At 42.5% G+C, this 23,691-nt stretch overlaps 1 protein-coding gene across 7 annotated transcripts in view; it reads left to right on the forward strand.

Moving 5' to 3' along the window:
* The window catches only part of LRSAM1 (leucine rich repeat and sterile alpha motif containing 1), a 153,001-nt gene extending 130,091 nt beyond the window's left edge, over positions 1 to 22,910 (forward strand). For all 7 annotated transcript variants that reach the window (XM_085853534.1, XM_085853536.1, XM_085853535.1 and 4 more), the window contains 9 exons: positions 948 to 1,035; positions 5,123 to 5,197; positions 5,821 to 5,901; positions 6,187 to 6,282; positions 6,632 to 6,730; positions 7,727 to 7,858; positions 8,025 to 8,088; positions 19,244 to 19,473; positions 20,160 to 22,910. In XM_085853534.1, the coding sequence (XP_085709660.1) occupies positions 948 to 1,035; positions 5,123 to 5,197; positions 5,821 to 5,901; positions 6,187 to 6,282; positions 6,632 to 6,730; positions 7,727 to 7,858; positions 8,025 to 8,088; positions 19,244 to 19,473; positions 20,160 to 20,285 (991 nt within the window). In that variant the 3' untranslated portion in view covers positions 20,286 to 22,910. The remainder of the gene's footprint in view (positions 1 to 947; positions 1,036 to 5,122; positions 5,198 to 5,820; positions 5,902 to 6,186; positions 6,283 to 6,631; positions 6,731 to 7,726; positions 7,859 to 8,024; positions 8,089 to 19,243; positions 19,474 to 20,159) is intronic.
* The last annotated feature ends 781 nt before the right edge of the window (positions 22,911 to 23,691 follow it).

Below are 23,691 nucleotides of genomic sequence, written 5' to 3' on the forward strand. Positions count from 1 at the left end.
ATAGTTTTTCTGCTCGGTGGCAAATCTGGACATCCTGGTCCAGCACCATTTTGGAGCCAATCACTTGGCCCTCTAACCACTCGGAACCGCAATTAGACATCTCTGGAGAAATCCATGGTGCACCTCACCATCAGTGCTATCTTATAGTGCTACAGAGTTCTCATCCTGCACTTTTGATTCCGGAACTGAGATACAGCTACCATTGGACCAGCTTTAGGCCCCAGGGAGATGCCCCACTCTACTTTCTGTTCACACGTTGACTCATTGACATCAACAACAAATGAAACCAGAGGTTTAACAAAATTCACAGAACAGGGTTGCTGAGAATACAGGTCTTGGACTGCCTCAGGCCGAAGTGGCCAACTGACATAAAATGCAGTCCTTTTGGTCGTCTCCACTTTGTATTGGCCAACTCTTTGGACCAGCAACCTTTCAGCTTCAAGACAGGTCTTGGCGGCATGCAAGCAGGCTGGGGAGAGCATCATGTCCAGGAAAACAGCCAGTTTTACAATCACGTGGGCTTTTGTAGCTTCCTTTCTTTCCACTAGCCCTAATAATGAGGGTACCACCCCTGATATTGGAGCTCAGCATCCCACGATACAATCCTGTCCTTGATTTTCTGAATACAACAGTAAGGTGGGAGCCTGATGTAAGAAGTCAATTAGGGCATTGCCGTACAGTCTGCTTTATTCAAAAATACCCGGGCAGGACCACCATCAGCCGCCCCTCTAAACCCCTCCTAAACCACACTGGACTTTCTCTTTTTAACTTTATCCTGTTTGTATTTTTTTCTTCCTCCTATCTTATTGTGATTCTTATTTGCCATAATATGTATTGTTATGGATTTTTTTTTTTTGGAATTGCATTCTTTAATTTTACTTACTATAAGTTTGGGGTATATTTTAATTGAAGTTTGGGGTTTCATAAAATCTTCTTATTCATTTCAGCCTGCAGAGTGAAGACACAGAACTGCAGGTTGCAATGAGCAGCCATCTGGAATTTCAGGCCCAAGCTGTTGCAGACATCTTGCAGAAGGTCAAATAGCTTGACAGCCTCAATATCTTTTCTTACTGTCTGTTTCCCATTTTTCTTTTGCATATACAATATATATATATATATATATATATTTTTTTTTTAAAGAAGAAGAAGGCCCTTCCAACCAAAAGTAAAAAACTAGATCAACACCAATTTGAACAAAAAAGCGAGAGCAGACCCAGTCTCAGGGTAACGTTTCGCCGGCTTCACAGCCGGCTTCATCAGGCACAATCGACAATGAGCCTCGGCACGTGTCCGGTTTTTATTTCGATACGACCGCTCATTTCCGGTCACGTGCTGGTGTTTGAGGTCAAATGGAGGAGTGCTTTTATTATGATTATTATTATTATTATTTTGCAAAAGCAAAAAACAAACGTCAAATCACATCATTGAAGAGGTGCTCTGCTCTTTTTTTGTTTTTACTTGCACGTGATCTGGTGTTGTATGTGTGTGGGTGAGCACATGTGTGCGCTTGTTGTTGTTTTTTGTGTTTGTGTTTCCGGAGCATGAACATGGCTGGTTTCGTGTCCGGGTTGGGCATGATGATGTGTTAGTTGTTGCGGTGTTGGGGTTTTCGTTGGGTGTTCTGCACATGTGGATGTGGTGTTTGGGATTGAGTGTTCATTGTTGCTCACCTTATCCAGCCATTTGCACCATCCAGTTCTCGCCATTATCATTGGAGGTGTGTATTGTGTGGGTATTTCCACCGTCTCCCCAGTTAGACCACCCTCCCAGCTCTTCACGTTCCACACTTCCAAAATCAACCTGTCGTTTGTTGGATGTAGTGTCGAGGACACAGGTCCCATCAAAATCAAATTTGTGGCCAGATTGCACGCAATGATGTGCTATGGCTGACTGGGTCACTTTTCTAAGCCTAATTGATCTATCATGTTCATCTAGTCGTTGTTTCAAATTTCTTCCAGTTTCACCAATGTAGAATTGGTCGCAGTATTTGCATGATGAATGGTAAACTACTCCAGATTTATCACCAGTTGGTATTGGGTCCTTTAGTTTTGAGATGACATTACAGATGGTGCGAAGAGACTTGTGGGCTTCGACATTCCGTGCACCACATACTATCCTGCCAATCCTTTCAGAAAGGCCCTGGTAGTATGGCAGTACACAGTGCATAAGTGTGTTTGGCTCCTTCTGTTCTGTCCTTTTTGGTTCTTCCAAGGTGGGGAGTATCCCCTTGTACCCATTTTTGAACAGGACTTCTCTAACTAGTCTGATTTCTTTAATTGCCTCGGCTTTGGAAGATGGCAGCATCCATGACTGAGCTGCTAAGGTCCGTGCTACACTGCGTTTGTTGGAGATTGGGTTGCAGAAGTTAAAATCCAGTTATAAAAACATCAAATCCAGTCCTGGATTCTCCTCCTTCAAGAGCCCACCACCCTCCGCTCTAATTGCAGTACACCGAGGCACGGTCTTGGAGGAATGCAATGCACGAATTCCCCTGTAAGCAGGATGAGAATCACTTGACCACAGATGAGGGGATGGGTATAAAAATATTTCATAAGTCTTGAATATCCCATGGAGCACAGTCAAAACAATCGTTAAGAAGTGGAAGATTTATGGTACCACCAGGACCCTGCCTAGATCAGGCCGTCCCTCCAAACAGGATGACCAAGCAAGGAGGAGACTGATCAGAATAGAGGCCATCAAGAGGCCAATGGCATCTTTGAAAGAGCTACAGACCTTTATGGCAAAGACTGGTCACTGTGTACATGTAACAACAATATCCCAAGCGCTCCACAAGTCTGGCCTGAACTGTCGTCTGGCAAGAAGGAAGCCATGACTCAAAAAAGCTCACCTTGAGTCCCGTTTGAGATATGAAAAAAAACACTCCGGAGATTCTGAAGCCATGTGGCAAAACGTTTTGTGGTCTGGCGAAACCAAGATGGAACTTTTTAACCTAAATGCAAAGCGTTACATTTGGTGAATACCCAACACAACACAAAGAACACCATCCCTACTGTGAAGCATGGTGGTGGCAACATCATGTTATGGGGATGTTTCTCATCAGCAGGGACTGGGGCACTTGTCAGGATAGAAGGGAAAATGGACTGAGGAAAACCTGCTGCCACCTGCAAGAAAGCTGAAATCGGGATGGAAGTTCACCTTTCAACATGACGACGACCCGAAGCACACGCCAAAGCTACACCTGGAGTGGTTAAGGAACAAAAAGATAAATGTCTTTGAGTGGCCCAGTCAGAGCCCCAACCTAAATCGAAATGAAAATCTGTGACTTGACTTGAAGATTGCTGTCCATCAACGCTCCCCACGCAACTTGATTGAGCTTGAACAGTTTTGTACAGAAGAATGGGCAAATATTGCCATCTCTGACTTATTTCCAATCGTTACTGGAGTTTGTCAGGGGTGTGAATTGACTCTCACACTTTTCAGCACTTGTATGGACAGGATTCCTTGGAGGATGTCAGAGAGATGAAGCTGCGGTGCATGGTTTGGGAATGTCAAGATCTCTGACCTTGATTTCGCAGATGATGCAGTCATCTTAACAGAGACTCTGGATATCCTTTTGTGTGCCCTCGATGTGCTGAATCAGCAGTTGGAGCTGCTGGGATTACCAGTTTCCTGGGTCAAAAATAAGATCCAGGCTTTCATTGACATCTTGGATGCTGCTGTCCTGTCTGTACCTGTTTGTGGTGAGGATGTTCATGTCACGGAGAGATTCACTTACCTTGGCAGTTATATTCATGTCTCCGCTGGCTGTGAGCTTGAGGTCAATTGACATCTGGGTCAAGCCGAGGGAGTCATGGATTTACTGGAGCATGGGGTGTGGCGCTGTCGGTATCTGTGCGGGAGGACTAAAGTCTGAGTCTTCAGGTCCTTGGTGCTTTCAGTCTTGCTCTATGGATGTGAGACTTCGACTAACCAGGAATCTGAGACGGAGACTTAACTCCTTCGGTACGAGACCTCTTCGGAGAATCCTTGGCCATCGCTGGTCAGACTTTGTGTCCAATGAGCGGTTGCTGAGAGACTCAGATAAGATTTGTTTCCTGTATAGTCCGTGAGTGTCAGCTGTGGCGATATGGACGTGTGGCTAGTTTTCCTGACGCTGATCCTGCTCACCAGATTCTCTCAGCAAGGGAGCCTCATGAGTGGAGGAGGCTAATGGGCCGACCACATGCCTCGTGGCTGCACCAAGTTGATTGGCATTTCATGGAGATGGGGATGAGCCAAGCATCTGCCTGGGGGATGGCCAGACAGAGGCCTCTGGAGTACCGCAGGAAAGTGGACGCAGCGACACGCTGCTCCGGTGCATGCTCCCATACATGACCTGACGTTAAGAACTCGGCGAGGTCACCCAGCATGCGCCTTCTGACCCCATTCAGAGTGAGATAGCTGAGGATGCGTCTGATGAAGGATATAATTAAAAAAGACCGTTAATTATCTTTAAAAGGGGTGTTTTAATTACCCAAACACAATTTTCACTCCTGCACTTTCTTGGAGTTCCCTTATTGTGCATGCAAAGTTTCAGGCTGCAAGGTTTCATGGTTTTGGAGTTATGGTGGAGACACACATACACTGACAGACACGCACACTGAGACACGCACACACTCACACGACCACACACACACACACACACACACACACACTGACACACACGTACACACACACACACACACACACACACATGCACATGCACACGCACACGCACACGCACACACTGACATTTATTAGTAGAGATATTATTACAATGTAAAGAAAAATTTGAGTTACCACAACACCCTTTGCTGTCTCCTGAACATGATCACTCCTGAAGTCAGTATAATTTGAGAGCAGCAGGGGTCTTCAGGCCTTTTTTTCTGGTTGATGTCATATTGAGGGGAATTGCCATCTTCTCCACACTTGCCATTGTGGGTTGGCCAGGTAGTAGTTGCTACTCCTTGACCTTTCCAGCGTCGGCGACCCTTCTGCCATTGAAAAAGTGATAATACCAGTGATACTGCTCTCGGGGTCATGAGAACACGTAGACGACAGAACCCACCGCGGTTCGGGGAAGCTCCATTTCTGTGAAGGCATTCCCTTAACAAAAATTGTCCTCTTGTGTGCATGAATATAGGAGGAGGTGCAGAAAAAGGCATTTGAAGCCCTGCAACTGCAAAAGGACACATGGCACTCGAAACTTCGTGAGCAGGTGAGCAGGGAAACTTTGCATTGAAGAATATATTCCTCACACACAGGCAAAGGACAAAAAGAGTATACATGCAGCTCATCTGGGTGAACATGTTACTTTTTCAACTTTAACAAGGTTTATGGCTTGAGTTGTTTTATCTATTTTTGAAGTTATGGGGATTTTTTGTATGGTACTACCTTTTATAGTCAACACAGTGAAAAGCATGGACTTAGCACCACCTTATATCACAGCGGTCAGATTGCTCTCCTGAAGGGCAAGCATGAGCCGTCTGAGTTTTTACCAACAAATCTGTTGTGACATGGTAATTTTCCTTAAATTAACTTTTCAATAAATTTAAAATAAAAATTCTTAAGACGGCTAATACTCGTATATGACAGTGACGTGAGGAAGAGCCAGATTGGAAGCTGCGTCTGAGGTGTAATTACCATGTCCTCACCATCCTCAAATGTATATGAGTTTTGATTATCTCGACATGATTTGTAATGCACTCCTTTGTGGAAGTTACAAGTGTCCAAATATCCAGGGTACTGTGTGAAGAAACGGTCATTTATCATTTGTTGCAAAGTTCCACTGCTTCCCTTAACACAAGATAATGTGATCAATTAAACTTGCCTCTCATGCAGATCATGCTGGTGGAGAGACAGCTTATACAGCTGTCAAAGCTCGAAATGGAAAGGAAGGAAACGAATGCGGAACTTGCGCAGGTGCACAGGCAGTGCTGCCATATCCGTAACTCTGAATGTCACTCCAATTCCCGACAACGAGCATTGATCATCACAGAAAGTCTTAATTTTGCCATTTGATTACAGTCTATGTTCTATTTATTTTTTCCTCGGTTTTTATAACATTGAGCAATATCTTCTCTTTTCAATTAAGCATTATTAGCCATGATTAATAAAATGTGCTGAATCACAAGCTTAGCCCAAACAATGTTCGAAGTTGATTGTTATTGTGTGATTTATTTCATTTTTATTTATTTATTACTATAGAACGTGCTGATCGGCGAGCGACTCGCACTGTCGGAGCTATTGCAGAGGCTACTGAAAGATAAAGAGCGACGCGAGGAAGTGCTGCAAGAGGCTCTGGTACTTTTACCCAACTGTATCAATATCTGCAGTGGTCTCCCAATTATCGCAAACACCAATTTTGACTTCACATTTGACTGCAACTGAGAATTTTCCTGAAAACAGAATCCGTAAAGGACATGACAAAACAACTGGTCCTGGTTCTGCATTCGAGAAAAGCACTTGGGCATGCAAAGTTAATATATGCTTCTCCCCATTTGTCCTTTTAAGCTGTACTGTAATGGCCGCAGATGGCACTTTCTTAATTTTTTTGGTGGTGAAAATTTTAAACGATTCATGTTCAGAATCCAGAGTAGTGTTTGAAATTTCTTCATGTTGGTGGTGATTTCTAAGCTGGTGATCCCCACAGCTTGAGATGGATCGGCAACGTGTTGCTGAGAACATGGACTTCTGGCTGGTGCAGTATCAACGGTTGCTGGACTCGAAGCCCCTTTCACTGAAACTACAGGTGGGTTGTCACTGTATATAACAGTGACAGTCACTTGCCATGTAATAACAATGCTCTTGTTAAGCCAGATGTGCCTGCATGCTCGGTTCTCACCAGTGGGAACCATGAAGCATTCTGCAGCACAAAACGTTATTCAGGGCTCATAGCGAAAGGACATTAGGACACAATGTTTATTATCTCGGTTAACATGACGCAGCTAACCTTTTTCCATTGTCTCTGCACAGAGGTAAAAGTACCAGATTCTGTGGCTTAATGGTTGGAACATCTGCTCTGAGTCTGGGCAGTCAGTGGTTCGAACCCTGGCCGAGTCATACCAAAGACTTTAAAAATGGTACGTGCTGCTCCCTTACCTGATGCTCAGCATTTAAAAAGAATAGAGCACGGACAATCAACCATAGCACACGATTTGATGGGCCTAATGGCCACCTCTTGCGATTGTTCCTTGTAAGTGAACTCATTATTATGGTTACCGGAGGGAAGCATGGTGCCTGCGGTGTCCTGCCTTTTTTAGGAATAATTTTTCCATTATTTAATTTTTCAATCTTGCCATTATTTAATTTTCTATTTAAATATTTTCAATTTCCAATGATTTAGGTTTTTAATTATTTTATTTTTCCATTATTCAATTATTTTTTAACTTTCTTGGAGGGAGGCATTAAGTGGTTTGTCTTGGCGTCCATGGTGTCCCGCTTTTTGGAAGAAAGAAAAAAAAAATACATTTGTTTTCACTATGAGCCAGAAATGGAAGTGCTACCAATTGGCAAATATTATGAATTGGTTATACTGTACCAGTAACGGGACTCATCAGCAATCTCCGATCGCAACCCTCTGGTTATAACATTTTGTTGTCAAAAGTACCAGGAATTTATTAAACAATAATTCGCATGACACAAAAAAATATTCAGACACATGGAAAGCAGCATCATCAACATTTAATTTGAGTTGTTAACTCTCTGAGTAAACTTGAAAATGAGTGTTGGTGTGTGTTGGTATCAGGAGAGCACACAAGAGGATGCCTTACAGGAACTTCTAATTCACTTAGGCCTTTCTGAGTTAGCACCTGTGCTTGCACGTCATAATATCACACTTTGCAGCCTCGCCACTTTGCTTCCCCAGCAGCTTGGAGCGGTGAGTTATGTTACTGGCACCTTCACAATCACTCTGCTCTCAAATAGGATCAATTAATGGGTTAAACACAAAACACAAGTCTTTTCTTGAGATAGTTTGTTGATAAAATTTTAATATTTCCTTCAAGGTGGCTTTGTGGAATAACATCAGCACGTTCTTCTTTCAGATTGGCATTTATAAAAAGGACGTACAAATTTCCCTTATTGATGGAGCTGTCAAGCACATCAAAGGTAAGAATTCCTCCCTGCTGCACTCTGAGTAACTCCATGAAATATACCGTTAAGTTTCGAGTATAAGGTGCACTTTTTTCATGTTTAAGGTTGGGGCCTTGTAAACAGGCTGAAGAAATTTTGAGCAATGGAACTCGCGTATAGCGCAGCTCTGCTCTGCGATTCCACCGTGCTTGTGCACGGAAAACTCCGGCCTCGTCCATGTAGTGCCAAGTGCACTCTTGCACTTTTGACTGACACATTCATCAATATTTTCTGTGTGGAATCATTTTGTGTGTTTTAATTTTTGGTTCGAGAGAAGAGGATGGAGGAGCACGCAATTTCAAAGATGGCACTTCGACTAAAAGCCAGGGTCGTTGATGACAGGGCTGGAATCGTAGACTTAAAGGCAAGCATTTCATGGGCGTGCCGCTTCATGTCTTGGCATGGACTGTCCTTCTGCTAGCGTACCCACATCGCACAGTGCTTTCCTAACGACTTGGAGGCGAAGACTACGAATTTTATGCAGTATGTCATCAAGCTGCACCACCAGTCTGACAACCCACTCTCCAGGATTGGCAACGTGGACCAAACACTTCTCACCTTTGACATCCCTCGGAGCGTAACCATAGCAGCTGAAGGTTTCAAGAGCATGAGCGTCATGACGACAGCACGAGAAGGACCGAATCACAGTTATACTGGGCTGCACTGCTGATGGAGAAAAGCTGCTGCCGTACGTCATCTTCAAGCGGAAGACTCTTCCAAAAGAGAAGTTCCCACCTGGCATCATCATGCGGGTCCACCCCAAGGCCTGGATGGATGTTGACCTCATCAACGACTGGCTACATCACGTCTGGAAGAAGAGAGTAGGAGGTCTCACACAGCGTCGAGGTCTTCTCATCCTCCAAGCGTTCCACTGTAATAAGACGAACTGCACGGAGGTGACCCTGCAATGATCCAATACCGATCTCATGATGATTCCTGGCCAGATGACATCGCTTCTCCAGCCTCTTTACGTCTCAGTCAACAAGCCTTTCAAGGACAGCCTGTGGCGGTGCAGGGCAGACTGGATGATGGAGGGGGAGAAGTCGTACACCATGGGAGGACGGATGCAGAAGGTAGATTTGCCAACCATTTGTTTGTGGATCCTCAAAGTTTGGGACAACTTGCCAGCAGAGATCATCCGTCGCGCCTTCCTGAAGTGGTCCAACAGCTTGGCTGGCATGGAAGACAATGTGCTGTGGGAGGGCGATTTCGGAAGCACCTCAGAGACCGACGACAGCAACGCCGACCTCCTTTATTCAGATTCAGATGAGGAACTTCACACAGTATTCGATGAGACCGATGATGAGGAGTTCCTGGGGGGTTTAGCTTTACTGCTTTACCCACCCAACAACCCTTTTCAAGGATACCAAATAACAAGAAAGAATGTCTTGAAATGAAAAGAAGAAAACCCCTCCCACTATCATTCTCTATTTCCATCTTCTTTCTTCTTTTCAATCTATCCCAAAATAAACGAAGCAAGTATCAGAGACAAAAAAAATTCTTCCGTTTCCCCCTATTTGTTCGCATCATGTGACAGCACAACAATAAATGTCAGGAGCGCAAAATTCTTACCGATAAATTCTTGGAGACTATTTCGTGGGCAGTGGGAGTATGATAGGAAAATGCCCCCATATTTTTTTCCCATCAAGTAAGGGTAAAAAATGGGGGTGCACCTTTCCTTGAATGTGTCTTAAACTCAAAACTTTACGGAACCTGGAATGGATGAGTGCTTGAACACTACCTTTTATTTTATTTTTATATTTTCTGTATATAAAGTTGAGGCTTGTGGAAGAGCGAGAACACAGAACAGAAAAGAACAGAAATTAACAGTGAGAACAAAGTATAAAATGGGGAAACACACCAACAGAAGGGTGAAGGGACACAACAGAGAAACATTTGGAGAAAAAAAATGAGAGAGTAAGGGGAAATGGGGGTGTGGTTGGGTAGAAGATACAGAGGGGATGGCGAACTGGATACAAGCTCAAACACAACAAAAAGGGGCTGAAAGAAGAGGAATGGAAAACGGGACGAAATAGCAATGGAACAAATAAATGCAAAGGTGGGTTGAGAAAGAGGAGAGAAAACACAATAACCTGGAAAGATGGTTATGTATGGGGATGACCTGAGAAGGTGAACAGCTATCTTGAAACCCTGAAGGGAGGATTAAACAGAGGTCGGGGTAGAGGCCTCAGATGTTTGAGGTCCATGCAGGTAGGGACTGAGGATAAGGCGCAGCTTGCAGTGTGTGGGAAAGTCTTGAGAATGTAGAGGGCATGAGGGGGATTGGGATGTGGAAAGGGCACGAGTGGGGCATGGGGGTATGTGGAGAGGGCGCGGGGGTACATTGTGGTGAAGAGGAGGGGGGACAGGGGTATGCGGAGAGACGTGGAGAAGCGATGAGAACACGCACATAATTTAAGAGTATAGTTGATCGATGTGAGGAGATGAGGAAAAGAAATAGGTGGGTTGATTGGAAAAAAGAATTAATTTTGTTACTTAATGACTTAAGGAATGAACTGGAAAGAGAGAAATGCGTAATGATTTTAATTTTAGAAGAAAGAAGTGGATAGGAGTGAGGATGAAAAGGATGAGTGTGCTTTATGGAAGGGTGAGGGAAGAGGTTGGCGAGAAGTTCAATGAGGTTTCAGATGCTGCCGGATATGTGGCCAAAACGAACAGAGATTGACATGAATCCAACAAAGAAGCATGAAATGGGGTAAGAGGGATTTTGTTTATTTTGAGAGTCGAAGGAGGGAGTTAAAACGAGAATGGGAATAGAGATCGTAAGAGGCGCCTGGAGGAAAGAACAACGAAAGGGTGCGAGGGTAAGGGGTTATTGGTAAGGATTTATGAAGGAGCAGTCAAGACAGAGCACACAAGATCAAAGTAACCAAACATGCACATAAGAAAACATGGCAATGAGCACATGGCACGAACAATAGTGCGAACAATCAACAGTGACAGACAAATCTGGAAGCATATGCTTGGCTTTGCAATGAAATCTCGCTTCCAAAGCTAAGTGAGAGAAGAAACCTATACTCAGGTCACTGTTATTCCCAAACCGGGAGTCAGCCCAGCTGGAGGCTTATATTTTGTGTCCTGTCAGTGTGTCCGGAGCATATGTAGGAACTTTCTGGAAAAAAATGACAACACTTTTTTTTTTGCACATTTGGCCCATGCATGCAGAAACATCTGGGCATGAGGCACATTAAATGATTTTGGGATCAGAGCAAATTTGGAATTTTGGCAATTAAAATAAATAAATATTTTACAGGAAATAATAGTGTAGGATTGTAGGTGCTTTCAGAAAGCATTATTTATTTATATACCCTTTACCATCTCCACGATGTACATATTTATTTAGTTAGTTTGTTACCTTCACCAGAGAAGAGGGTATTGCATTTGGATCCGTTTGTCTGTCATTTTGTTACTTGGCGAAATCTTCGATTTTGTCAATATGTTGGTCTGTTCCATTTGTTGGTTTGTGTGTTTGTTTGTCCGGTCGTCTACAGCCCAAACAGCTGGACCAGTCATTCTTAATTTTTTACACCTGATAGGCAATCCACCTGAGACGGTCATCGTCCAAACCCCGTCTTAATCGGACTAAGCGTCACGACGTGACGTCACACAACGTGAAAACACATTTTTGGACATAACTCAGTGACCGGAAGTCGCAGCGACTTCCGGTTGACGCCAAATTAAACTTCATTCAAATATCTAAATGATTACTAAATGCATCTTATTACAAATTACGCATAGTTTTCGCAAGCGTATGACATCAAAGTTTTGCCTATTGACGTCATTTTTAAAAAAGATTTACGCTTGTGTGCAGCCGAAACTACTGAAGCAATCGTTCTCAAATTTTAACACGTGATAGCCAATCTTGCTGAAATAGTCTGGGATCAAATCACGTCATAATCGCACTTAACGTCACGATGTTACGTCAAAAAAAGGTGAAACAAGCTTTTGAACATAACTCAGTAACCGGAAGTCGTAGTGACTTCCTGTTGACGCCAAAACAAACTTCAATGGAATATCTAAATGTTTTAAAATGCATGTTAGTACAAATTGTGCACAGTTTGCGCAAGTGTATGACGTCAACGTTTTTAGCTATTGGCGTGATTTTTAAAAAATTCTATTCGTTCTACAGGTCACAATTCTTCACCGATTTGGATGAAATTTTAACAGCTGATAGAAATCCACAGTGCAAAAGGATACGTAACTTTTGGTGATGTTCAAGATCAGGATCTGGATTCTGCATCACTTTATATTATCGCCCATTATAAACCGATGGGGAATTTTGTGAATTACACGGCTATTTCTCAAACAGTTTTGCACTTATTATATTGAAACTTATACTGTCTATTTATGTATGTAATATTAACATGTGTACAAAGTTTGATCGAAATTCACCCAAGATCAAGGTCAGGGTCACCCAAAACATGAAAAACACACATATAAAATACATATTTTTGTTTTACAACATATTTCAAACCTGATAACGGGATCGTAAAGCTGGTTGAAAAGCAATGTTCCTAAGTATTTTCAAATATTTTCTATGATCAGAATGAAGGTAACAAGCACCGATGATAAGTTGTTGAATGTCACATGGTGGCTTTAAATGAGTTGTGAAAATTTTCAATCTGCTGCCGTTACCATGACAACGCGCACCTGATAATTGTTATTTGTGACGTCGCGTCATTTTATTAATGTACGAACAAATAAACACCACACATTCCATGACATTACAGCTTGGACCACCACACGGAAAGGTCAACTAATTCGCCAAGTGTCGTGCTAAGCACGATTTTTCATTTGTTTGTTTGTTTGTCCGCACAGAACTTTAGTGTTTTTCTCTGCAGCCGCTTGTCAGATTGAAACAAAATTTTCACCACCATTGAGACAAAATTTAGGAGCGACTACTCATGTAGAATGTTTTAATGATGGTTATGACATCATAAGTCATGTGGTGTGGCAGCCATGTTGTAAAAACAGAAAAACTTTGGACCTCTGAAACCACACCAAGGAAAAAATTGAAACTTGGCACAAAGCAATACTCCTTGTGGGGAATAAGTGTGATTTTTTTTTGATATCATAGGTGCTTTCATTATGACATCATAATTGCATATGTAGTATGCTACATCCAATCAGTATGAACATTTTTGGGGGTCATCTCAGGATAAAATGGTCCATAGCAAAAACAATTGATGTCATTGAACACTTGATTCAGCAGCCGTAGTTGTTTTTTTTTTAACCTTCAAAGTCTTCTTCTCTGAAATGGCTGAACAGATCGAGGTGAAACTTTACACGTATGACCACCTATCTATGAGGAACAAAACGTTCACACATATGACCTCATAGCTCACATAGTTTGGCAGCCACATTGGATTTACCCTAAAACACATAAAAAAATCTTCTCTATAATGGCTGGACAGATTGAGGATAAACTTTACACGTATAACCACCTATCTATGAGGAACAAAACGTTCACATATATGACCTCATAGGTCACATAGTTTGGCAGCCACATTGGATTTCCCCTAAAACCTATAAAGAAATCTCTATAATGGCTGGACAGATTGAGGGGAAACTTCATGAAAATGTTCCCCAAGCCTTGGGGATACCAGGGTATTCACAAATAATTGATGTCACATACAGAACATGGTTTGGCAGCTATATTGGATTGAGCAAATATCTTAAAAAAAAATTATTTCTCTTGAAGCGCTTCATTAATTGACGTGCAACTTCAAAATTATGATCGAGGAGGTTGTTTTTAATTTTATTGTTTTTCTTTTTGTATACCTTCTTTAAGGCCCATTCACACCTTGACGTTTTAGCCAGCTTATGCCGATTTTTGAAAAATTTGTCTAAAACGCTGGCACACGTTGAATATGTTATGGGTAAGTTTTGGAAACATTGAGAGCACGCTGAAAAACACTGCCATACGTCGTAGTACACTGGCTTTCATCGTTGTACTTTGCGGTTGTCCTCAAATTTTAGCATGCTTGAAATTTTACGACTTATGCCAGCGTATGACTCAAGTTCTGCTACGCTGGCCATAAGGTGTAGGCACGTTATGCGATCGTTGACACACGTCGACACACGTTACTTGTAAGTTAATCGTAAGTCGAAACATGTCGAGGTAATGATTGGCGTACCCGCAACTTATTTCTAACCTATGAGTAACGTGTTGTAGGCACGTTATGCAATCGTTGACACACTTCCACACACGTTACTTGTAAGTTACTCATAAGTCGAAACACGTCAAGGTAATGGTTAGATTCAGTGTTCCAGACTCCCTGTTTTTTTTTCTTTTTTCTTCGGTATGATGGTCATGTTGACACTTCGATTTCTAGTGCGGTTATGCTTTAAATCGTTGAGCGGCAGCCTATTAATTATATTATATTATATTATATTATAACCGCACTAGAAATCGAAGTGTCAACATCACCGTCATACCGAAGAAAAAAAAAAAACCAGGGAGTCTGGAACACTGAATCTAACCATTACTTCCATGTGTTTCGACTTATGAGTAACTTTCAAGTAACTTTTGTTGACGTGTGCCAACGATCGCATATCGTGCGTACAACTTATTCCCATCGCATGCGGAACATGTGAAGCATACGGCAAATACGTCGTAAAATTTTTAACACGTTTAAAATTTCAAGAGGTACTCCACTTAATACGACGTATGATAGCGTACTTTAGCGTTCTATTCAATATACCAAACTTACCCATACCGTATTCGATGTGCGCCAGCGTTTTAGATGCATTTTTCAGAGGTCAGCATACGCTGGCAAGATTGCCAAGATGTGAATGTGATGTTGACACTTCCATTTCTCCGGCGGTTATGATTTGAATCATTGTGCGGCAGCCTTTTAATAGGCTACGCCATGTGATCGTCGGCAATACGTGCAGTGCGCTATGCATAATTTAGACTATCGTTGGGCATAGGTTGTGAACGTCGACAACAGGCTAAGCATTCGTTGGTATAAGTTATGCATAAGACAACGAAAATTTGTGTCCATTACTAATATGTTATGCATACGACCAACTCGTTATGAATGTCCGAATCTTTAAAAAAAACATCAAAAGTTCAGCGTAAGCCAGCGTTTTACATACATTTTGATACGTTACCATTGCTGGCTAAAACGTCAAGGTGGGTGACTGGGCCTTTAGGCTCGTATGAGAGCTAACACAAAACGCACAGCAAGTGGGGGGGGGGGGAACGAGACAAGAGGGGTGGGAGTGGTAAGGGCAAAACAATGGAAAACAGAGACATGAGATCTATGGGGCGGGGAACATGGGGTATACAAGATGGCCATTACAGGGATTTTCAGTAAGGAAAGCAGGGAATTTGAAGGAGGTGGGTTTGGGGTGGATTAATGGAGGGCGGAAAAGATCGAGGTTTTGGATGGGGGACAATAACAGGTGGTGATGAATAGCTGTTTTGAAAGCCTGGAGGGAAGAATAGGATTGAACAAAGTGAGGGAGTTTATCCCAAAGGCGGGAAAAAATAGGAATGAAAGAGTGAAGGTGAGCAGTGATTCGTGATTTTGGTAGTTTTACCAGAAGGGGTTGTTGGCGGACCTTGAGCGCCGTGCAGAAATATGGTGGGGACAAACCGCAGACAGAGTAGGGGGGGCGAGACCGGAGAGGAAACGGTAGAAGACAGAAAGACCACCGACCTGCCTGCGGTGAGAGAGTGAGAGGCCGAACGACTCAGCCTCATCGTGGGAGATACCAATGATCCGAAATGCCTTGGTTTCCACAGCGTGAAGCCGAGAAAGGTGAGAGGGCAGGAGCACTAGCCCAGAGGGGAGAGCAGTACTCCATCAGGCTGCGGTCAAAAGCTTTGTATGAGGTCAAGAGCTCAGGTGGGCTGAGGAAGGACTTTGCATGATGGAGGATTCCCAGTTAGGAATGTGGCTTTCCCAGGAAAGATCATGGCAGATAGACCCAGAAGCTTGAATGAAAGGACTTTTTCCAGAGGATTGTTGAGAAAGTCGATGGGGGGTGGGGGGGGGGTTCCAAACAGTCCTTTCGGAGAGACATTGTGAGAGTGTGAGATTTGTCCGGATTGAAAGACATGTTCCACGTGTTGGACCAGTTTGTGATTTTATCCAGGTCTGCAGAGAGTGAAGAAACTGCTGCTTGACAGCCGGTCTGAGGGATGACCGATGGTAAGGCTGAGGGTGGAGTCATCAGCAAGAGATAAAGAGGATTTTCCAGAGTCGGAGAGATCATTGATGAAAACCAGAAAAAGAACAGGGCCCAGAACGCTACCTTGAGGGACTCCAGCCTGGACAGGAAGAGGGGATGAAAGAACTCCATCGAGGGCCACACGTTAGCTGCGACAGGAGAGGAAGTCTGTGAGCCATGAGAGGAGATGGCCTTGGATCCCTTAGGAAGACAGTTTGGTGAGCGGGGCAGGGTGCCAGACCGTGTCAAAAGCACGTGATATGTCCAGGGATACGGCTCTGATTTAATGTCCGGCATTGAGGACCTCCATCCATTGTTGGGAGAGCAGAAGCAGCATATCCAGGGTGTAGTGACCTGGTCTAAAACCAAATTGATGATCGGAAATCAGGCCATTGGAGAAGAGGAAGGATTTAATGTCTGAAGCGATGATGGATTCCATAACCTTGCTGATGATTGGGACAAGGCTGATTGGTCTGTCGTTGCAGGGATCTGTTTTTGCACCTTTTTATGCAGGGCAGTAATGTTTGCTGATTTCCAAGCAGATGACCTTGAGCAAATGAATGAATAGAATAGAACAGAGAGAGGGTGAGCAAGAGCAGAGGAGCAGTTTTTTCAGACACGCGGACTGATGCCGTCTGGACCGGTTGCAGAATCTAAGTCGAGGTTTGACAGCAAGCTCTCCACCTTGTCAGGACAAAAGGACGCAGTCCCAGGACAGTTGGGTGCGACTGGGTAAGGTGGGTACAGAAAGCGATGGGTTTTGGACACAAGATTTTGATGCAAACACGGAGTTTATGCATTCAGCCTTTTCACGTGCGGTATCAGCAATGCGGCCATTTGAGGTAAGGGAGGGGATGGAGGGGGAACATACACCAGAAACAGATTTGATTAGATGCCACCAGGATTTTGAGGAGGGAGAGACGTTTGAGAGTTCAGACTTGAGATGAGAAAGATGTTGTTTTCTTGCTCTCCTGATGGTAGATACACACTTGTTCCGAGCTTTATGGAAGGAACTGAGATTACCCTCAGTTGGGTTTGCTTTCCATGAGGCAAAGGCAAGTTGTTTCAGGACACCTGCCTCGCTACAAGCTTCAGTTAACCATGGGCGGGAGGAAGGAGAGGACAACTGAAGACGAGAGGGGATAAATCTGTGCACAAGGGAGAGCAAGTTTCTTTCAATGAATTCCCAGGATGAGTTGATGTTGGAGAAAGTAGTGATAGGAGACCAGTCTATAAGTTTGATGGCTGCTTGGAGACCCTGCCAGTCGGCTTGAGTGAAATGCCAGACTCGACGGCGGTGAGCTGCTTCTCTGATAATAGCCAGAGAGATGTCCACTTTGACAAGGATGTGGTCAGAAGAACCGATTGGAGCAAAGGAAGAACATATATTTTCAGGGAAATTTGTCAAAATCAGATCCAGAAGAGATGGAGTACCATTGTTGAGATCCAGGTTGGGAAATTGACCGATTGAGTCAGTCCCAACGAGTCGCAGAAAGCTTTTGCTGAGGTGCCATGACAGGTGAGACAGGTACCCACACCAAGCCAACTGGCATGATGACAATTGGAGTCGCCACATAAAGTGGAGTCGAAGAGAGAGTTTGGATGAGAAGATAGAAGTTGGTCCATGTTTTCGGAGAGTAAAGTGTAAATGGAGTCTTCACTGTTTGGTGAACGGTACAGTACACATATAAACATGAGGTGGGAGTGGAGGGAAGCTGTAGCCAGACGTATTCCTGGGGGTGTGGGGGAGTGAGGGCAGTGCATGGAGAGTGAGGAATGGAGTCTTTGATGAAGAGAGCAACTCCTCCACCAGTGATGTGATGGGGAGTATATGTTTTAAATTTCAACCTGATCAGACACATGGTTTGGGCAGCCAGAATTTTTTTTTGATCTGTTTTTATTTTATTTTATTTTTAAATAAGGCTCATTTGGCTGTGCCTGAATGCGTTTGAGTGTCGAGGAGTCGCAGCTGAAACCCAAATCCCATCCAGGTTCCTCCTGATGACTTCATATTTGCTTTTTTGCTTGTTTGGGTTCCTTCTGATGATTCTCATGCAGGACTTGTACCGATTTGGTGTTCTATTTTATTTTAATTGAATTTATTTTAATCACATTCTAAGTTGAATTTAATAATAGACCATGACAATAAATGTCATGGGCCAGGGTCAGGTGACTGATCAAAGTGGGGTTGTGTCAAAGCGGGACTTCTTGGTTCCCGGTCATCACTGCCAGCAGCTATAAAGTGGCCGTTCTATTTATGTCTCATTAATTACGGAACACACCAGTACACAAACACCACACAAAACGACACAATCACCACACAAAACAAGTTTTGGCGAGGGCTTGCAATCTCTGATTGCTTTATTTCTTGTTATTTCAATATAAAATGTACACATCCCATTGGAAGGCACGATCGGGGGCTGTGTTTCCTGAGGACTTTTTATACCTATTCTTGTAGTATGCAAGTACCTACTGATTCTCGAGTATGACTTATGGTGGGCAGCTTTTGTACCTTTGGAATAATTTTTAATCTGACACACCATTGGGAATTCATGAACAATGAAGACATTATTATAAACGTGCAAGCATTATCCTTTAGTATTCTTAATAACATTACAAAACATTTTCGAGGTTAAAATTATTTATTTTATTGCACACTCAAAAGGTAAAGCCTCAAGAAGGGAAAGGTGAGTGGTCAAATGGCTCCTGAAGTGATTAATCGGTAGTTTTTAAAACCCTGGATGATTCAACTCTCTTGTTGGCCATTTTTGAAGTAAAAATGGAAATGCACCAAGTGGCAAAATGCTTTCATGTCTGTCTGCTTCATGTCAGTCTTCCCTTTTCTCCACGTTCATATGCAATGGTGTTGATAAATAAATAAATGATACCACGTGTTAACGTTCTATTTCCTTTCTCCTTGTATTATCAGAGGCTGGTTTTGACAATCAAGATCATCCAGAATCTCCTGTCATGACTTTGACTCCTCCTGCCAGCAAGATTTCTCCACCTCCCTCATCCCACAAAATGCCAACAGCACCACCTGAGGATAACCTTGATCCACATGCGACCACAGCCATTATTCCCTCTGCGCCCCTAGAGACTGACATTAGCTCAACTATGTTGAGCCGATCAGAGTGTGTGGTCTGCTTAGACCGTGAGGTACAGTTGTTTTACAGTTATTTTACTGCTTTTTATTTTCAAAATGAGGCACTTGATAAACATTTTTTTAAAATTTCAGACAAAACTGATACTCATGAAAGATTGTGATTACAGAGGGTAAAAAAGAAAGGTAATGAATGTACAGTGGGCAAAATGTGGCCACATTTAGACTGAACAAGAGGGGAATGAAGGAACAGGAAAGAGAAGTAACCTACAAGTTAGAGGGTTGTAACCCCTACAAGAGGGGAACACAGTAACCTACAAGTTTGAGGGTTGTGTTAGGTAGGGATAGTTAACAAAAAAAGTTAACAATCCCATGAGATGGATGGTGTGCTGAAGATGAAAGAACAAATCTCGATGCTTTTGAAGTTTCACAGTTCTCCACCATCTTGCATTGCATCGATGAGTGTGTTGTCCCTCAGATGGCTGTTCTGGGGACCCATTAGCTCTCATTGGCTGGTGGACTTTAATTATTGTGGTGTCTCCTCCTTGAGTCTTGTCAGTTGTGAAGTAGTTAATTTTGGCACCATTTCCTAGGATATTTCCACATCTTTTACTCACGACTCCTCTCCTGCACGTGTGTGTGTGATCTAACAGTGACACCTTGCATGTCTTCTTGGTGAAATGATCTGTTGAAAAACTAATTTTCCATTTTCTGATACACTGTGCACATTTTGCCATTTCAGACCGAGCTCGTCTTCCTGCCCTGTGGCCACGTATGCTGCTGCATGCAGTGTGCTGGCAGTTTGTGCATTTGTCCTCTGTGTCGACGGGAGGTGCAGAACACAATCCGCCTGTACCGCTCGCAATGAGCCCGTCACTTTCTGTGCGCAGAGAAGCTGTGTCGCTCCTATGGCCATGGCACTTTGGCGAGCTTTGATTGGGAGGAGGGCATTTGTAAGCAATTTCGAGGATCAGCGATGGTATTTTAAAAAAGAAAAATAAGAAATATACAGTTGATGCTGATTTTTGAAAACTCTTGTTTGGGTTTGACCTATTTAAACCTTTCACTAAAGCAAGGCATTGATATGTTAAAGCGTCACGTTTCAATTCCACAGATGAACCTGTGCTTGTCACGGTAGCATAAATTACAGCTTGTATACAAATACAAGGGAAACACTTTACAGGTAATATTAAATCCTGTAACAGTATGCCTTACTGGGCTCTTGATCAGCACCACACAACACTCATCGATTTGTCAAGCTTGAACAAAATATGAATTTCTTTAACAATACTAATTATAGTTGTTCCTGTAGAATACATTTTTGGTTTGAAATTGTGGATAAAATGGGGAAACATTTTGTGCAATGCTGAGAAATTCCCCTCACCCCCTCCTCCCTCCCCCACTCTCAACCTCCCATAAAAACACAAGAAAACGAATGAAAAACAAAACTGCTTCCTGCTTCCTGCTTCCTTCTCAGGTCACTGATAAAGGTTTACAATGAAACTAAGATAAGGCAATCAAATTGACCAAGAACAATGTTATCGTAACCCATTGTGCAAAGGTAATACACTTGCCTTTGAGCCATCTCATCTGGGTTTTATTGTTGACCCAACTATAAACTGTCAGTTTTGTATTTCGTGGGCAAGGGAGTTGCGTCACAAACCATTCATCCCTTGGATGGACATCAAGCCTTCCTGTCTGCCAGCATTAGTTAATACACGTTAAAGATCCCATCTTGTCCCTCGTGAACAAGAGGTGAGTTATCACTGTTATCCTGATCGAACAAATTCCAAGTTCCTGCCCCGAATGACTGTTGGGAAGGTAATGGCAATCCACCCAGCATAATCCGTGCCAAGAAACTGCTTCGGCCACACCGACGCTCTGTAAAGGGTCCGGCCACACCAACGCTCACATTGATGATGACGCTGAAAGCTTCTTGCCAGTATGGTAATATGTTGGTCTCTACTACTTAGATTGGCTCGCTGTTCTCAACAAACTATCGGTTTCTGAATTGCGTTGTTTTTGTTGTTTGTTTCTCAAGTTTTAGATCATTGTCCATCCATGTTCACTTAAAAGCTTTACAAAAGAATCCAATCTCAGAATATGCTGAGCTCTTCGCATAAATTTAAGAAGGAAGATATCTGAAACAAAGAAAAGCCTGAAAATTTCTAAATTTTTGGTTGATTTCTTTACTTACTTAGTTACTTGCTTGCTTGTTTTATAATAAGTGTCTCAGAGGAATCTTTCCACCCAGAACTTTCGTTTGGAGGAAATGGTGGAATTCCAACGAGACCTACATTTAAGATAACGGAACTTCGGCATCCAGCAAGGCCACTGCTGCAATCCCACAATATGCAAATGAGTATTTTTGGATGCTTCCAAATGAAAAGAAATTCTTCTAAAGATAACTTTTCATTTGAAGTAGAGTTTGGGTTGGGGGGGGGGAGTGAGTCTAAAGTTTGGTATTTTGCTTCAAGTTTCTGTCATTTTGGAATTTGACTATCAATGTAACACTCAACTCGCAGGGTGCAGAGGTCAAGGCATCAAAAAATAACCAATGTCATAAATGTCAATGTCTGAAATGGAAGAATGTCATCATTTCATTCACACAAAGCAGATACAACTCGACTGACTTTAATAGTCACTGCGTTTGACCGTCTGTCCTCATGCGTAACATTTGTGAACATTGAATTGTTTAAAACACATCAGGGATGACAGGATCTGTTTGTCAGTCTTTCATTCAATTCAAAACCAAAATGTTATCGGAAAACTTGATCTTTCAAAGGCATCCCAGTCTAAACTGTCCAACATACGACAACAAATTCTTAGCCGTTGAACCCTCTACTTATCCCGTCAATCGACTTGTTGTTGATCCTTATCTTTGAAAAACAAAATAAGTGCAAACTTCACCCCCCCCCCCTTATGGGCCCTTACTACATCCAACAACACAATAGTATGGCATTCTGTGTTCATGATGCACGAAAATATTTGAGAAACACTTGCATGCAAAAATACTTGTATCACCCAATGTGGTTTTCCTACAGCATATGGATACGCATGCTGTTTGACTGTTATAGCATCACCTTTACAAAGATAATAAAAAAATCAAAATGATAAAAGAGAAATTCAGAACTGGCAGCCATTCCTGTAATTTTAAAGCTCCCACAATGATGATGGTTGTTTTACATTCATTTAAACTCTGCATTTCATTTATTGTACGTTGTTTGAAAACTGTCAATTTTATCTTTTCCTTTACTTCTTTATTTTTACTTTTTATCTCTTGATGTGAATCTTTTATCGAAAGACGTCTCTGCATGTTTAATTTATCCTAATCCTGCTAAAGGAACACAAGCAGGCCTTGAAGATGTCAATCATGACATTCTGCATGTACAGCTTTAGTCGAGGGGAAGAAAAATGTAATTCCAAATGATATATTCCTATAAATGAGAATGATTGGATCATCTTTGATCATTAAATATTATCTTAAAATGAAGCATCATTCTCTTATTGTGGTTTGAGTTGGGGAATTTTGTTGGTTCTGGGACTATCCTATTTCCCCCTTTGACTTTAATGTTAACTCAGGGGAAAACTATTTGACCCCATCATAAAAAGGAGTAAAAAATTTTTCTCACAAACAGATCTCTGGCACCAACTTCTCCTTCTCCCCCACCTCTTCCACTCATCCTGCACCAGCTTCTCTGCAGTAAATTGTTTCTGGGACCAAGCTCTTCCATGAGCCTTGACCATGCATCAATAAGTCCCCCCCCCTATTTTATTTTACCTCTGACCACCCATCCTCTACCCTCAGATTCCTTCCCTTTACATTCCTACCTATGAATAATACTCCCTTGTGCTATAAAACTTTATATTTAAAACGATGTATTTCAGACATCTCATCCATTAAAAAATCAGTTTAAGCAAAACTAATTTGATATAAAGACCTCAAAACTCTGGAAAAGTATAGAGCCAAGCAAAACCAAACCAAAGAGTGGAGAAAATCACAACCTTGGTATTTAAATGGGAAACATAATGAATGTGGACAGTGTCAAAAAGGTATAATCGAAGAAATAACCAAAACAACCGTAAATAAAGCACACAGAGCGAGAGATTTAAAAAGATTTAATTGATGTCAAGAAAACAATGGAAATATCATTTACTACAATTTTAAAATAATATGTGGTTCAAGAGGAGCTCAGAGCAAAACACTGAGGGAGGTTGATCATTTTGTCTCAACTCAACAAAGATATTTAGCCCAAGCACCAAATCCCAACATA

Source organism: Eptatretus burgeri, chromosome 14 (genome assembly GCF_056783735.1).
Source record: "Eptatretus burgeri isolate ZD-2024b chromosome 14, Ebu_testis_v1, whole genome shotgun sequence".
Lineage (NCBI taxonomy): Eukaryota > Metazoa > Chordata > Myxini > Myxiniformes > Myxinidae > Eptatretus > Eptatretus burgeri.